Source organism: Haplochromis burtoni, unplaced genomic scaffold (genome assembly GCF_018398535.1).
Source record: "Haplochromis burtoni strain Fernald_Lab_line unplaced genomic scaffold, NCSU_Asbu1 Contig_31, whole genome shotgun sequence".
NCBI lineage: Eukaryota > Metazoa > Chordata > Actinopteri > Cichliformes > Cichlidae > Haplochromis > Haplochromis burtoni.
The window spans coordinates 1213938-1230664 of record NW_024582392.1 but is presented as its reverse complement, the minus strand read 5'-3'; the positions used below and the strand labels follow the sequence as shown (position 1 = coordinate 1230664).

Below are 16727 nucleotides of genomic sequence, written 5' to 3'. Positions count from 1 at the left end.
TTCAGAATCTAACTTGAGTGTAACTTGATACTCAATCTGTAGCTCTTTGTTTCTGTGGACATTGTTCTAGGTAGCCAAAGATAAATGATTGCCCTCTACAGGCCCTTTGGACAATAGAGCAATTCACAATTTTTACAGCCTGGTGCAGTTACCTAGAGAGAGTGGACAAAACAGGGGGGGACCCTTTTAGATGTGATGGTGTGAGCCAGTGAATAAATACATTACACCAAATCAGCAAAATCTCAGATCTTGACAAATGAACAAAACATTGTAGCCTTTAATGTGTTACAGGAATTACATTATTTGATTTGACGAACATGGTTGTAATTGTATGAGAAGTATTCATGTAAATATTTTGTTCTCTCGTTGAAGGGATTCATCAAGGTGATTCCGCTGAGGAGATTGGAAATGAAGTAAAGAGGTTCAGAATGGATGAAACCAGAGTGTGCACCAAGTGCTGTGCTGAATTCTTCGACGAAGAAGAATTTCTTGAACATGAGAAAAATTGCACAAAAAGTCAGCAAGTGGTCATCATGAAAGATGGAGACGGCAGTGACGAGCCTGAGAAATATTCACAGGGTTCTTCTGAAGGCCTTGCCAGTGATCACGAAGACGGCCACTCCAGCAATCATTCTCCATCGCGTGCCAACACAGACCAGCTTGAAAGATTGGAGGAGGAGTCCAGTGCAAATGCAGATGATTCCAGACACCAGGATCGGGGAGAGATGTCTGCTAGTCCTGAGATGACTTTCCAACCCTCCCCCAAAAGGCAAGATTCAAATGTTACTCTTGAAACCATGGCTGACACTAAAGTGGCTGTTTCCCAAATTCCTTCAAACACTTCTCAGACTTCACAGGATGCCATGCAGGCCATTCCAGTAATCCTGGAACAGCTAGTGTGCCTCCAGCAGCAACAGCTACAGCAAATCCAGCTCACCGAACAGATCAGAATCCAAATAGCCATGATGGTCCCACAGAGTCTCCAATCATCAGTAGAGTCAACAATGGATCCTCTGAGAGCCCTTGGTGCACATCTCTCTCAGCAACTGTCTGCTGCAGCAGCACTGATAGGAAAAAGAACCGGCAGTCAGAGCCTTTCCATGGAGAAACTAAAGCAAGGTAAACTACCTCTACCCACTGGCATGTCTCCTGCTCTGAATGCAGGAATGGGCTCGATGACATCAAACACAGACCTTTTAAAGGGTGCTCCAGATCTAGCCGGACGTTTACCAGTACTCATGCCACAGTCTTCAGGTGTTCTGGGTTTCCCTAGTGTGTTCAGTGGAGTCCAGGCAGGGATCGATGCCTCCAAAAAAGTGAAGCCAAAGATGCTGAACATCCCACCGGAATCAAAGAGTGGGGACCCACTATACAAGCACAAGTGCAAATACTGTGGAAAGACTTTTGGCAATGACAGTGCCCTCCAGATTCATTTGCGTTCTCACACCGGGGAGAGGCCTTTCAAGTGTAACATCTGCGGAAACCGTTTCACAACCAAGGGAAACCTCAAAGTGCATTTCCAGCGGCATAAAGACAAATATCCTAACATCAGCATGAATCCTCATCCTGTACCCGAGCACCTTGACAATATTCCGACCAGCAGTGGGATTCCCTTTGGTATGTCCGTACCCATGGATGAGTCAAACATAACCGAAATGAAGCCTGTGCCAAGTCACCCAGCGGCTGTTTTCAGCCCATCATCCATGCCAGGGTTCAAAACATTTGATGGCTTTGGGGGTGATCCATTTTCCCAGAGACCCTCGCCATCAACAAGTAATGGCTCCCCAAATGTTTCGTCTGTGTATGGCCAAGACGTGGGCCTGGAGCCCAACCAGAAAGATGCTAAAGAGATGCTTGGAGCATTGCACCACATGAATGGTAATTCTCTCTTAGGGGAGCAAAGCTCTGGAACAGCAAAACTTCAGCAGATGGTGGATGGACTGGAGAAGAAGACTGGTGATCCCAATGAGTGTGTGATCTGCCATAGGGTACTGAGTTGTCAGAGCTCACTCAAAATGCATTATCGCACACACACTGGCGAAAGGCCGTACAAGTGCAAGATCTGTGGCCGCGCATTCACCACAAAGGGTAACCTCAAGGCTCATTATGGTGTGCACAGGGCTAGCACTCCTCTTAAAATGCAACACTCATGCCCAATCTGCCAGAAAAAGTTCACAAATGCAGTGGTTCTACAGCAGCACATTCGCATGCACATGGGTGGGCAGATCCCCAACACCCCCATGCCAGAAAACCAGTTTGAACCAGCAGAAGCAATTGTGCCTTCTCTCCCAGAAGAGAAGTCTATTGACGCCAACGGATTTGAAGCCAGCATGGAAGATCAAGAGCCAGAGCTTAACAAGACAGCAAATGACTCCTCCAGTTCCCTGCCATCTGCCGCTGAGGAGCAACCACAGAAGCTTGCAGCCCCTGTAATGTCCAGCCTAGATGTTTTGAAGAATCTCTCCAATGCTCTTGCACTGAAACGACAAAATAGCACTACTTCAGAAAGTGAAGGAACATCCAAAGAATCCCCACCAGCTCAGAGAGAGCAGGAGTATCAAAACGGCCGTAGTCCCTCCATCTCAGACTCGGCTGCGTCTTTTCGCTCCTCTTCTCCAGTTAACAACATTAATGGCAAATCTCCTCAGCCTGCTCTTGATGAATTTCCCCAGAGCGGGTCAAAACCAGAGTCAGATGACGCTAAAGATGAGTCAAGTGGCGCACTTGACCTCACAGCTTCCAGCAGCTTCACCCCAAAAGCAATTAAGGAAGAGCCTGGCATGTCTTTTTCAAATGGAGACTATGGTAAGTTTACAAGTTGAGTGAAGTGTATTAGATGCTGTCATCTTGAATGTGTAGACCTAATCTTCAATCTTTCTGTGTTAGTAGCTTCCAGTAACATGCCTTTCATGAGGATACCACCAACGTTGGCCAGTCTAGAGATGAAGGTTCCCCCAGAGAATCCTCTGGGTCCTCACGGGTTGTTCAGCTCCCATGTGCCTCAGGGAACAGCCATGCCCTCCTCAGTGTCCCCTGCACCACGACGATCAGCCAAACCACATGTGTGCCATGTCTGTGGCAAGAACTTCTCCTCTGCCAGTGCCCTGCAGATCCATGAGCGCACACATACAGGAGAGAAGCCTTTCGCCTGCCACATTTGTGGCAGGGCTTTCACAACGAAGGGAAATCTAAAGGTGAGTCATCACTTGTCTGAGAAATGGTTAAATTAGGCATTAGAGTTCATGTATATAGATGATGTACTGAAAAATAAACGTTTTGGGTTTTTTTAAGGTTCATATTGGCACCCACATGTGGAACAACTCATCAAGGCGTGGCCAGCGTCTGTCTCTAGATAATCCCATGGCGTTGATTGCAATGACCCCAGATGCAAAGATGATGCCAGAAATGATGCAGGCCCCCAAAGAGCTGGTCGCTCCTCCGATGAACTTTGACCCATCTCTGTGGAACCAGTATGCGACTGCTACCTTCAGTGGTGGCCTGACCATGAAGACCAACGAAATTTCTGTCATCCAGGGAGGTGGCATCCCACTCCCTGGGAGCCCTGCTGGAGGGCCCCTGATTGGCTCCACTGGAGGCCTCATGAAGATTGATGGATCCCACTCAGGCTTGCCTGCCACCATGGCTGAAATTGAGAAAAATGGCTCAGACAGTGTGCCAAAATCACAGTTTCCACATTTCATGGAAGAGGGCAAAATAGCAGTTAATTAGTTTCCCTTGTCTTTCTTTCTTTATCCATCAGGTAATAAACACATTCACTTTTGTGAATGTCTCTCTTCTTTATTGAGGTACAATCAATATTCTGAGAAATCCTTGTTGATTTGCTGTTAAATTGGTTAAAAATGTCCAATTAACTTTATTGCAGCTATGTTCCTCCTGATCTCAGTGATTCTTAAGTGTTATTACTAGTCAAATCTGTATAACTGCTAGGGATGCATCAATACAACAGCTTATTTTTTTTGAAGGACATTGACAAAGAAGACTTGCTGATCTTTCGATTAATGTCTGTCTATTGTTGCATAAACTTTGATGGCATGATGAAGCGCTGAAAAACTTTATTAATTTAGTTAAAAAAAGATTTCTCTGGTTCCCTGGTACAGAAGGGGAGGAGAATGACCATATCCCAAGCTCATGATTCCAGTTGGTGCATCCCTAAAAACTACTGTAGTTGTATTTTATTTCATGTAATTATATATGCGGGTATTTGTTTTCTTTTTTTTCCCCCAGTGAGTTGTTTTGTTGTCTCTCCAGAAATTGAATGTATAACTTACTTGAAACTGCTTTAATTCAAGACTGTCTCCTTGATACTTTTGAAGGATTTTGACTTTAATAGGAAAATAACCTGAACGTGCCAGCCTGATGAGTCAGAAATAATGACGTATTTGACCACATGTGTCCATACTACTTCCCCCTCCTGTTGTGTGCCATAGGTTACATGATATTGTACATATTTGTAGTGGTAACTGTTATTAGCTTGTCTGTAATTGAAAAGGCGTTCTGATCAGATTAATGTAATGGGCAATGCAAAAAATCTCTCAAAGTGCAACAGTTCAGTCATAGCTGAATTTTGGTTGCACTGGCGCCAGGATACAGTAGTTAATAACTTGTACCCTTTTCCAAGTGCCTAGTCTGATTTCATGGCACCATCTGGTTGTAACAAAGGTGCTGTTTGACTTGAGATATTGTGTTGTGACATGGCATGTATATCACATCTTTGTCAGCTTACTAAAATCATTTTTTTACACCCACGTAGTCCACTTCTACAACTACGGAGTAAAATTTTGTTGGCTGAGCTCTGAAGGCTATCCCATGCTTAATGTTCTCATGCCTGCACTTTATTTAAGGTTTTAGTTTCATTTACATTGTATAGATACATTTACGTCACTGCTTAATTGTACTGGCTAAAAGGGGAAGAGGTCAAGCCAACATTTGTATGTGTATTTCCTTCCTGTAACAAACAGCTGTTTACGGTAATATACAACTTGTAGCATGATTAATTTATTTATATTACACAGTGCTTGAGTTTAGGGGTAAGTTCTACCTCTCTTAGATTTTAGTTGTCCCATATGCCCCTTACACTCAATGCAATGCTCTGTACGTTTCTGGGTACATTGTTTAGTTTTGTTTTGTTTTTCCGATAATGCGATAAGATTTCTCACTCTCAACCTGCTGAGTTGAACAGTAATGAATGTATGTCTGACACTTTACACAACTCAGAATGGTCCAAGTGCTTTGTAGGTCCCTGCTGTACATTCCTTATTGATATGCATTTGCCAAGTTGTGCCTTTCTTTAGCAACCATGTCAGAAACTGCTTTCAAGTTGTCTCTACAGTTCAAGTAATGTTGAGCCAGTTTGATCCGTTTACAGTGTAAATATTTCTTCTTCTTTTTTTTTTCTTTTTTTTCAAAGGTTTCCTTCACATAAATGTTTTCTGATTTTTGAAAAATAAAATCAGGGTGACTTTTTCAACATCCCTCCTGTCATTACTTCAAAGATCATCGAACTTTAGCGATGAAAATAAATAAATACATTTTTAAAAAGCCTTAAGACTAGACAGCATTGTGCTAGCCAGACCTCTAGGCTAATATTTATGGCTACACAGGTTTGTTTGAATGTACATAAAATCCCTTATTTACATAAATTCACCCTTCGATAACTACTGCAATTTTTATTTTCTTTTTCTAAATTCTCATTTCCCAACAGGAGCTATTAATCCTTTGCCAGTTTGCATTCTCAACGAAAAACTATTTGCATCCCCAACTGAAGCATGCTGTCCAATCGTCCATTTTCGGTAATCAGCACAGTGGCCTCTTCCTGAGGAATTTTGAAATGATCCATTAGTTTGCATAAGTCTCCCTATGGAATACAAAGTAGTTCCAGGCAAACAGAGTGAGCAGATATACAGAGAAACCTGTAATGCAAAAATACAGAATGGCAATCATAACCGTCAGATGGCTTTGTTGAGAGTTGTTTGCATGTCAGCTCATTTTAATAGTACCTTTTATGCAATATCATTTTAGATTTTGTAAGGGCTAACAAAAAGATGGCTCTGTAGTGTTGTGGTTTACACATTCACCCTACCAAGCAAAAGCTCCCCAGTTTGAGGATACACAAATCCCTTTGGGGATGTGTCAGGAAGCACATCTAGTGTAAAAATCTGCCAAATCAAAACATGCAGAGCTACCTGCTGGGAAAAGCCTTGTGGTTAAGGAACACAACAAAAAGATACAAAGATAGTGCAATGTTTTATGCGTATATCTGAAACATGGCGCACGATAGATGCTTTCATAGTGGCTGCCTTTTCGCATCATTTTTTCAATCGACTCTTTCTCTGTCACAGGCTGAGGTCAAAGTTGTGGGATGCAAATTTAATTGCTGTAGGTTAAACTCATTATACAAATTTTACAATTTGCTACAGTCGTTTAAGTTTACCCTTTTGTCCTTGCTCAAGCCTTTTTAAATAAGCACTTTTACAGTCTTATGAGATCTCTTCTAATGTGCTCAAAAATGCCCCAATAGGCTGATGACTGGCCCATTTGACTGCATTACACTGGGGTGTGTTTTAATATTGGACACCTGGATGGAAGGATGGATGGGTTCGATTCAGTTTTATTTACATAATGCCAAATCACAACAACAGATGCCTCGAGGTGGTTTTTATTGTAAGGTAAAGACCCTACAATAATACAGAGAAACGCTTTTGACAGGAAGAAACCTCTTAGAACCAGGCTCAGGGAAATGGCCTTCTGCCATGGATGGATGGATTGAGCGATATGTGTTAATCACATTACAGTCTATCAGATCACATCACTTTCTACTCAGATTGTTTGTGGGTATTTTGGAAAGATGCTGAAATTAGTGAAAAACAAATCAATACCACTCCTTTCCAGTCTTAAGAACCATGCTGAATAAGAATAGTGATAGCAAATATGGGTCATAAAAACTGCACAAACCTGTGTTTGGAGAAAAGCCTTACTGTCACCCAAACCATACCCCAACTGTAAAGCACAGTGGAGAGAACATCATGGTTTGGGGCTGCTTTGCTGCAGGCTTTGCGGTCATCAGGTAGCATTGAAATTAAAATGATAACATTTTATTAAACATATAAACATTTATCAAGTAAAAGATATTGTACAGCTGAGTATCAGAGCAGCAGTCCTTGAGATGGTCCTATCAACATGTCAGAAAAATGACAGAAATAATGAAAAAGGAAAAAACAAGAGGTTGGAAGAGTTAATAATAAAGCCAATAATTTTTGATTAAAAAGAGAAGACTCCTCAGTCAAGACAGTCCAGAAATACTGTATGAAATTCAACAGCTTGTCTATTTTAATGTCAAATAAAATCTATGACACTTAATTCAGCTATTTAAACTTTTTAGTGCCAAATTTCACTTGATAACTGTTTGCTAAATTTTTTGTCTCTCTCGATTTTCTTTAAAAAAATTTTTTTTTACTGTATTTATTTCTAATATAATGTGTCCTGGATTTCCTGTACTCCTCACTGTGTCTCGTTCGTTTTTGGTCTTTCCTGTGCCACCCCATTGAAAAAAAAAATACTATTACTAGTACTATACTATTAAAACTAAAACACCTTATTTGAAAAAATAATACAATAAGTAATTATTAATGACACGAGTGTGGTATAGTACTCCAGTGGGAGATTGGTTTGCTTGGTGTAGCACTGTCCCAGCACTGCTTCCCTGCTGTCACTCAAGGAAGCCTCCGCCCAGCAGCTCCACAGCCAAGCGGACTCCTTCCAGCTTCCACCCGCGACAAGGGGCTGCAGGAATGACCGACAATATCCCTCTACAACCCGTGAGGCGACCGAAAAGACACGACAGTAAACACAGAAATGGGTAAGGGCGTTATACAGCTCGGTATTATCACCGTGAAGCCATTTGTTTACGTGCTTCGCTCGTCGCATCTCCTGCTGTCACTGTAGCGGTTAAAAGTGTTTACAGGAGCGCGTCGACATTGTCTCAGAAACCAGCTAAGCAGCTTTCTGGGTAAAATATAACAGTACGGAGGGAAACATAAGGACGAGCAGCCCGTAGATGTACTAATAAATATGATGTAGCTATTCATTGTAGCTTTGAAACGGCTAATGTTAGCCGGACACATCCTTGTTCCGGGGTTGCAGTAGCAAGTGCATTTAACGCCCATTGTCAATATTTGCTCGCCTGACATTAAGTTCAGGCTGTCTGCCCTGATTTAAATACATTCTGCCCCTAATTTTTACATACGGACGAAGTGATCCTCTGTAGTGTTATTTGACCACCACAAAAAGGGGCAGGCCTAAGAAATAATGATGGAGAAAGTGGAGAGACACAGTGCTGAAATGCTTCCAGCAGACTGATCAGGCTGCCATGGTGATGTCACCTCCTGTTATAAAGACTCAAGATCCTCGAACGAGCTATGATGTTGCAGAAATAAAGGCCTGCATATATACAAGGATGATGGGTGTATGATTTCTAGCTGGCAGTGTGATATATAGTGACCATTAGTGCAGCCAGTGCACTTTCTTTGCCTCCTACAGAGTGAGGCATGCCAAGGCGAGGGTTTATTTGTATAGCACACTTGAATAAGACATTTGAGGGCCTTGCATAAGTCTTTAATGATATCAAAGAAACACGTATACGTTGGATTTGGTGTAATAAAGTAAAATGATTGAGGTTTTAGTTTCATTTGCTTTCTGTCTAACATTCACACACATTCCAGTGGATGCCCAAAACATTATACCTATCTGCTTCTCGTTGTTTATGAGCTCTGTGTTTTTGAGATTATGTTACATAAAGAGATTTTGTTGTTTTCCATTAACTAAATAATCTAGAGCCTTTAAGCAAAGGTGGATCATGACTATTTCTTTGTAAAGCTCCTTAGTAATTTTTTAAATTAAAGATATCAACAAACTAGTTGGTGCTGTGTCTCAGGAGGTCGAGTGGGTTTTTATGTCAATATTTTAAAGTGATCTTTATAAAAACACTGATGGAGTGGGAGAGCTCTGTATAAAGCACTTACACATTTAATTTGTATTAAAAATTCGGGATTGGGCGGATTGTTTGTTTCCCCCATTTGTGAAAAAAGGTTAAAAAATAATATGAGAAAAAATAATTAATATAAGTCTTTCATCTCTCCATCACGCTATCTTTGAACTTTGTTCCGGCACATAGTTCATCCAGCACAACGGATAAACATGGCAGCCGACATCAGGAAAGGTCATCTCATTGCTGATAACAGTCCACATTTAGGTGTCCCATTTATTAGTGAATAAACAGCCACTCTAACGGTTGATGTAAATATAGAATTATACAGAAAGACTAAAAAGCATTAGAAAAATAATCAGTTGATATACAGTACTAACCTGTATTTTGATAACACGTACATGTAACACTCATTAACATAAGGGAGAACATTTTGAATATGTCAGCTTGGGTGTTTTAGCTACTTTTCACAGGTTAGCATAATGACTGCTCATTATATATGCCTGATACTACTCTAAACAGTTAATTAGGAAACACAGTATTGCATAACAAATACAATTTAAATTGTCTGGATGGGTGGGTTTGAATTGCCATTGCACCAAAGTCAGATTAATGGCCTGTGTTATGCTTTCCATGTTTATTCTTTCTATGTCTGCAAGTATGAGGGGGTCTACTTGGTTCCAAGTGACGTAAATATTATCACTGCAGGGTTGTTGAATTATTGCTACGGTGCTATGATGTTTTTCTTTTAATTTGTCAGGCCTGGCAGACAGGATATTGTTGGCATCTAAGACTTGAGTCATCTGCCATAAAAGTCAAATATGTTGTTTACAGTTAGGTTCAATTATTAATCGCAAAGCCACTGAGCTGTTCGTTGGATTTTACGAAATGCTTTGTTTTCTTAGTCTGAAGGGAGTGACCAGCTTTTCCAAGATAAAGTTAATATTTATTTTTCACGGCATGATCTTTCCAGACACCTTTGGTCATGGGTCTGTAGCTCAGTGCAGTGTGCGCTGTGGGATTTGGCTACAATAAGCAACACATTAACAAGAAGATGTGAGAGGAAATTCATTAGGGTTACCTCAACGCAGCTCTCTCAGGGTGTGGAGAGTGAATTCAAATACTTCCCAAATATTAATTGTCTTTTCGTCACATAATAGTCTTTGTCTTTGCATCCTTACTACAGAATCAAACACTGGAATTAAATGTGAAGTGTTACTTGTGTCTTCCATCTCCTCCTCCTCTCAGATGCTGCCCGTGGTCGAGATGCTGTGGCATGGGTGACTTCCGTCCCCGCACCGTGTGGCTCGGCCACCCAGAAAAAAGGGAGCAGAGGTACCCCAGGAATGTCATTAACAACCAGAAGTACAACTTCTTCACCTTCCTGCCTGGGGTTAGTGCCAGTCAAAGGTCACCTTTGTTTAACCCCCCGAAGCCGTCATCCAGCTCTTTCCTCCTGGTCATGATTCACTGTCTGTTTGATCGGCACATTTTCAGAGCATCATAGGATATGTCTGTCTTAATTAATATTTTTTAAATCCTCCCTGTTGGTTGCTTGTAATTTAAGTATGCAAGGCATTGATGCTCATTTCAAATTATCCTGCTTCAGAGTATCAGGTTTGGCTTAGTTTGGCCTGCAGCTAGTAGTTATTTTTAGCATTGGTTGAAAAATGACAGTATTAATAAAAACACTAAATAGAGTAGGGTGTAATCTGGGTTCATCCACCATAACCAACTGTGAGTATTTAATGTCATGTTTTGTTAATCAGCCAAAAGTCACTTTTACAGGAGTAAGCAATAAAGAGAAGTAGAAAACAGTTAAGTGTTTGTTTTATAAAAACAGCTGACTATAAAGAAAGTGACCGAGTGATGCATCTCCAGATAAGATCAGGTCCTTATGAATGACAAGTGCTTTTTTGGTTCTTTAGTTTCCTATAAGAGTACTGTAGTCTGTCTTTATGCTTACACTAAACCTAACCCAAAACATTGGATGATACATGTGAGGATATGAGAGATGCACTGTTTGTGCGGTCTTAGCCCTGATATGCAGGACGGGCTTGGTTTGTGAATTCAATATTAATTACTTTATTCCGATTGCATCTAAGTAGTATAAAGAGATAATTTGCCATTTTTAAACAGTACAATGTTGCATATTCGAATGAATGAGAGATGCATCATAGTTTCAGCTACCAGCTGACCAGCGCCTGTGCAGCACCAGGTCTTATACAAGCACTTTCTTGATATTGCGTGACAGATGTGACTTTGGTTGGATATTGCATGGAAGGCAGTTACCGAGCTATGTGCCTTTGATTTTTGTATTTTCCCTAACTTATTTACATATGTATTTGTTTTCCAGGCATTCAGTTGTCTTAAGATCTTATTTTTGCTTATGGAGTCAGACGTTGAAAGTAGCTCAGATTTGTTTGTAAAGCAAAAGACAAGAGCAAAGCCTTTTTGCATTGCAAATCAAGATGCTTTTTATTTACTTTGGTTCATGTGAAGAACTTCTTTTCTCTAGATCATATTTAAAACATATTTGTTGCTCATGTGCTTTCCTCTTGGAGGAAAAGTTTTTCTGGTAGTAATCTCACACGCTGATGGTAATGAAACTGAGCAAAGCTGTAGTGTGTGTGTTGAATTTTAGACTGACGCTGGCAGATGAAAAGTAGCCATATGTGTTTGCACATTGCTCCATATCTGTTGGTTCATGAAAAGATTTGTACGCCTAACTGAAAAGTGTACTTCTTTAGTAAGGGTGCGTGAGATGCTTATATGAGCTGTGAAATTATACACCTATAGATGCTGCCAGATTTGCTGCAATGCTACGTCTGTGGTTGGTTTTTTCGAATATTGTGTGTAAATGTGGACAATGTTGCAGTTAATTGTGGTGTTTTTAGTTCTAGATTAACATCTTTTAACTTTGATTTTTAATTCACTCAAAAGGATACGATTGCAGTGTCAGATCATTTTCATTCTTTATTAATTTAGCGTGTTAACATATTGCCAGTTAAACTGCTATTTTTGCCACTTTCAACTCTGTGTCGTTGCATTTTCTAAAAGGCAAGCCTTTAGCTGTTTCTACTGCATCTCCAGGCTGTTCTAGACATTCTCGGACACAGGTATTTGTTCGTGTAATTACACAAACGGTCAGACATTCAATGCTTTTTAACCTGCCAGCTATGTGGAAAAGATCCAGGTGATGTCTGACTGTCCCAATTTATGGCAAAGGAAGACTACTGAAGATAATAGGCCAGCAAACTCACAGCTAGTGGTCTTCCTATGCTCTGGTATACTCAGATTGCATCGTCATCTCAACCAAGAGAGCATTTCCGTTAGAGAGAACAATGTCTTGCTGGGTGCTGCATGTCAGTAATAGTGAAAGATGAATCCAGCGTCCGTGACGTCACCTAATTGGTGGTGAGTCCACATTTTGAGGCCTTATTTTTAGTGTTTTGGATGCGCCCATTGTCGTTTTCTAAGGCTAAAAATCATCATGTTTGCATGAGAGGGTGGAGTGCTAAGTGCTGCATTTGTAAACTGGATGAGTAAAAAGTACTGATGCAGATACCTGATGATTTATAAAAGTAGAAGACCGATCAAATACAAGGGTATCGCTCAACAAAGCTGAATCACAAACTTATTGGATAAGCTGTATGACAAAGCAGCTCATAGTATTTGCCAGAAAATCCTGTTAAAAGTAGAAGAGAGGTTCTGCTCAGTGAATTAACTGAGATGAGGCCAAGGAGACAGCAATCAGCTATAGCTGCTTGTGTGGGCACACTTGACAATCAAAGACTCCACAGCTGGGATTTTAAGACTTAGCAGCATCCAATATGGATGTGTTATTAAAGAATTCATGCAGCACACATTTGTTATGGAGGAAAAGCTACTGGTTGAGACCATAACCAGTTTTTGTTCAAGCTTGTAAACGTACTTTGTAATGTAATTTTTAAGATGGGAAATGACTCGCTTTTGTAGCCAGCCTCAAGTGGTCATTAGAGGAACTGCAGTGAAAACAGATTTGTTTTAAATAACATATTATACTTGTTACACAAAACTAAACATAACGGAAAGAAACTACAAAAAAAATCCTTCAGGCATACTCAAAGGCATTTTCATTGATAATCAGATGACAAATAAATTCTCTATTAAGTCACATACTGTCAAGCAGGAAAGTAGACTTTTGAGGGGGAAGGTTGTGACATTGGTGTATGGTTGAGGCAGTGAGTGAGCATTTTCCTGTTTTGTTTTGTTTTCTGGGAAATGGCAGCACATGTTATTTTTGGGTAAATTAAACCCTATTTAATATGAAAGCTGCTTTTATCTACTCCCTTATTCACAAGAGGTCCTCATATCTGAGCAGCATTTTAGCAGATTTTTACACTAGATGCCCTTCCTAACGCAGCCCCCGGGGGATTTGTGCCTCCTCTCGGGATCCAACTAGGGATTTTTTGCTTGCTAGGCAAATATGTACTACACCATGAAGCTCCTAAACCCTACTTAAAATAATACTTGGAATTCTGTTTATCACAGTCCTGGTTATTATTCTTTGTGGGAAAGCCAGAAACTGAAAATCGTGTATATTCAACAACAGCCTCCATATGCACGTTGCTTTGCGAAACTGTGAATATTTCACTCTTGATCCTTTGCCTTTTTGTTCTCAGGTGCTGTTCAATCAGTTCAAGTACTTCTTCAACTTGTACTTTTTGCTTTTGGCCTGCTCTCAATTTGTCGAGGAGTTACGCTTAGGTGCTCTCTACACCTACTGGGTCCCTCTGGTATGTGGCATTTCACTTACTGTTAATCATTAAGGTCAGTCAGCTTCATTTTCCATTATTTGTGTTCCTCTTCAATGCTTTTTTAAAATGTACTTTTGCTGAAAATTAAGGTTTAGCTATTTCTTTTCACTTCCACGGTTGCAGCACTCACATAAACTTTATTAGTTACTTTTTCACTGTGACTTGTCACTCTCCAGGGTCTTGTTTTGATCATTACCATCATGCGAGAGGCAATTGAAGAAATTAGGTGCTACCTTCGAGACAAAGAAGTGAACTCTCAGATTTACAGCAAGCTTTCAACAAGAGGTAAGAACTGAAAGCAGGTTTTACCTGCGTCGATTTCTGTGTTGCATTTTTGTTTTCTTAGCAAACATGTCTATTAACTGTAGGAGGTTGGTCCTGTTAAAACTTATTGGGGCTGGGGGAAATGGTGGGTAATTCAAAGCAGAGATGTAAAAGTGTACATAAGAGGCCTTGGTATAAAGTGCTACCAGCAATAAAAAGCATGGGACCTCTTGTGGTTTCCATCACTTTGCCTCTTTGATGTGGCAGCTTGTTTTACCCATAAACACAATGACTGGTTGCCTCCATGGTGGCAGCCCCTCTGCATATTTTGTGGTTTATAGAAACTTTATGGTGTCAGAACTCGGTGTACTGGTTGCAGTTATTTTGTCCAAGTTCCTTTAAATTGTATGTTTATGAATACACGTGCATGAGATATTGCCATATGATCAGTCAAAACCATCTAGAACCTTTCATCACTTAATGCTTTTCTGCTAAAAACTGTGGTGTGAAGTGTTACCGAATAGGTCTTTTTTGTGTTTGCGTGTAAAATGTAAAATGCATTTGTAGAGTAAAGTTCCATGAACCCGAATGCATAGCGATATTAATGTGCTTTAATGTCTTACATATGCAAAGCTCAGAGGTCACGGCAGAGTTCAAGGGTCAGTGATCTCTTCCAAACAATTTTGCCGTTCATTCCAAGTGGAATGAAAGAAAAGGCTCAACTCCCCCAGCATTCTTTCAAATCTTCATGGAGACTTACTTTCCCAGATTCACTCAGGTGACTAGTGAGCCATGCAATTCGCCCAGAGGTCTGGGTTTTGTGAAGACATATTTGCTGAAAAAATACCACATTCTCTCACTAGCTTATAATTAGGGAAACTTTTAAGACAAAAATCTAAATGTTGGGTGGTCTAGATTCCATTTAAATTCTTAACTACGTGACTCACATAAAAGTTTCAAATAGCTTTGTGTATGTGAGACTTTAATCAACATTCAAACTTGCCAAACACTTAACTTTATGTTTTCTTCTGTATTTCAGGCACTGTGAAGGTTAAAAGCAGCGGCATTCAAGTTGGTGATCTAATAATTGTGGAAAAGGTTTGTTGAAGTTTTTTTTTCATCCACATCTGTGAATAGTTTTGCTTTTTAGACCTGTCAAGTTACCGTTTATATGACAGCTAGTAATGAGGGGGTTGTTAATCTTCTGTGCTCCGCTGGTGACTGAGGTGAAAAGAGTTAGTAAAGATTTTGTAATCTTGTGATCAATGCTGAGTGTCGGCCTGTCAGACTCGATGCGCGCGTGGCATATGTGAACATGAAATGCCTTTTAATTAGATCTGAAATACAAATTCAATTAAGCGCTTTAGTTTTATCTCGAGATTTCATTTATAGTTTCTAGTTCGATATCTGTGTGAGTTTTGGATCTGCTGTGTTGCTCCCCTCGCGGACAGACTGGAGTCCCTGAGGTCTTTGTACATGAAATGTGAGAAGCGTGTTCTGTCTTCAGTTTCCAGCGGAGGGCTTCTCTCTGAATCACTCATTAAGTGCAGTTGAGGGAAAGGTCACACATGTTGTCCTACACATTTTGCTAATATGACCGAGTGATTCCGAGTCATCTGGGTTACAATTCACAAAGTCATCGGTGGAGGTGATGGCAAAAGTTTTCAAATAAATCTCACTTTGAAAAGCCATGCGACTTGCTTTGTTAAACTGCTATTAATCACGTGAACTCATCTAAACAGTTAGATTTTGCCAAAGCGGTCATGTGAATTTAATGTGTAATATCTTGAGTGAAATGGCCGGGTCAGGCTGAGTGTAAAAGCTGGCTTGGGTCCTTTTAGGGCCATGACAGAATGATTTGCTGAGGGGCTTAATATTTTTGACTGACTGACTGTTGGTAATGTGGCACATGAAGTGAAAAAAAGTCACAAGAGCATAAGGAGGTAGAAGGAAAGTATAGAATCAGGATGTAAGGTTCACGCCATTTTTTTTCTTTCTGCCTTTCTTTGTAGAACCAGCGTGTTCCTGCTGACATGATCTTTCTAAGGACCTCTGAAAGAAATGGTAAACATCTGCCGGTCATTCATCCATATATCCACAACAGGCCGGCTGGGGAAATGAGTTGTTTAAAAAGGCGCTGAGGTGCAGGGATTAGCCCTGAGCTGCGACAGGAAGTCCTACATTGTATAAATCGGAACCGTGACCACTACTAAGTTATCACTCAAAGTTACTGTGGCGAGTTGCCACGGCCACATAGACAAAACATTGTTTGATTTTCATCTTTGTCTCTGACTAATTTTGTCTTTCAAATGAGAAGATAATGAAAAGGAAAATCAAGGGACACAAAAAAAATCAAATGCAAAGAACAAAAAGAAGACAAGAGGGGAAGATCCCTCATCTGAATAATCAAATATGGATTAGTGTATCATTTGTGGGAGATGACACCAAACATTGACTAAGGCGGTTTAAATTGAAATGCACAGGCTGCTGCTGTTTTATTTATAGCCTAGAAATCCAAATGTGACTAAGAAAGAAACGCTACATGCTTGTTGTTGTTGCGTCTTCCTGTTGGGGGAAGAAAAACATCAACTTTGTTTTACTGGAAATAGTGCTCGGTTATCTCCCATTCCATGTGGAGGCCATTAGGTCAATTATGAAGGGCC

The 16727-nt window shown here is 40.4% G+C and overlaps 2 protein-coding genes across 5 annotated transcripts in view; both read left to right on the top strand.

Moving 5' to 3' along the window:
* The window catches only part of sall4 (spalt-like transcription factor 4), a 16098-nt gene extending 10600 nt beyond the window's left edge, over positions 1-5498 (top strand). For 2 of the 4 annotated variants that reach the window (XM_042219298.1, XM_005918811.3), the window contains 3 exons: positions 373-2805; positions 2887-3194; positions 3292-5497. In XM_042219298.1, the coding sequence (XP_042075232.1) occupies positions 373-2805; positions 2887-3194; positions 3292-3729 (3179 nt within the window). In that variant the 3' untranslated portion in view covers positions 3730-5497. Of the gene's footprint in view, positions 1-372; positions 2806-2886; positions 3195-3291 lie in introns of all 4 variants that reach the window. The other 2 variants (XM_005918813.3, XM_005918814.3) reach the window with 2 other exon arrangements.
* A 2196-nt stretch (positions 5499-7694) lies between these two features.
* Positions 7695-16727, top strand: part of LOC102298483 (probable phospholipid-transporting ATPase IIA) — a 36053-nt gene continuing 27020 nt past the window's right edge. Inside the window, exons 1-6 of the mRNA XM_005918810.3 lie at positions 7695-7876; positions 10250-10394; positions 13666-13779; positions 13977-14085; positions 15104-15162; positions 16077-16128. Coding sequence (XP_005918872.1) covers positions 7809-7876; positions 10250-10394; positions 13666-13779; positions 13977-14085; positions 15104-15162; positions 16077-16128 — 547 coding nt within the window. The 5' untranslated portion in view covers positions 7695-7808. The remainder of the gene's footprint in view (positions 7877-10249; positions 10395-13665; positions 13780-13976; positions 14086-15103; positions 15163-16076; positions 16129-16727) is intronic.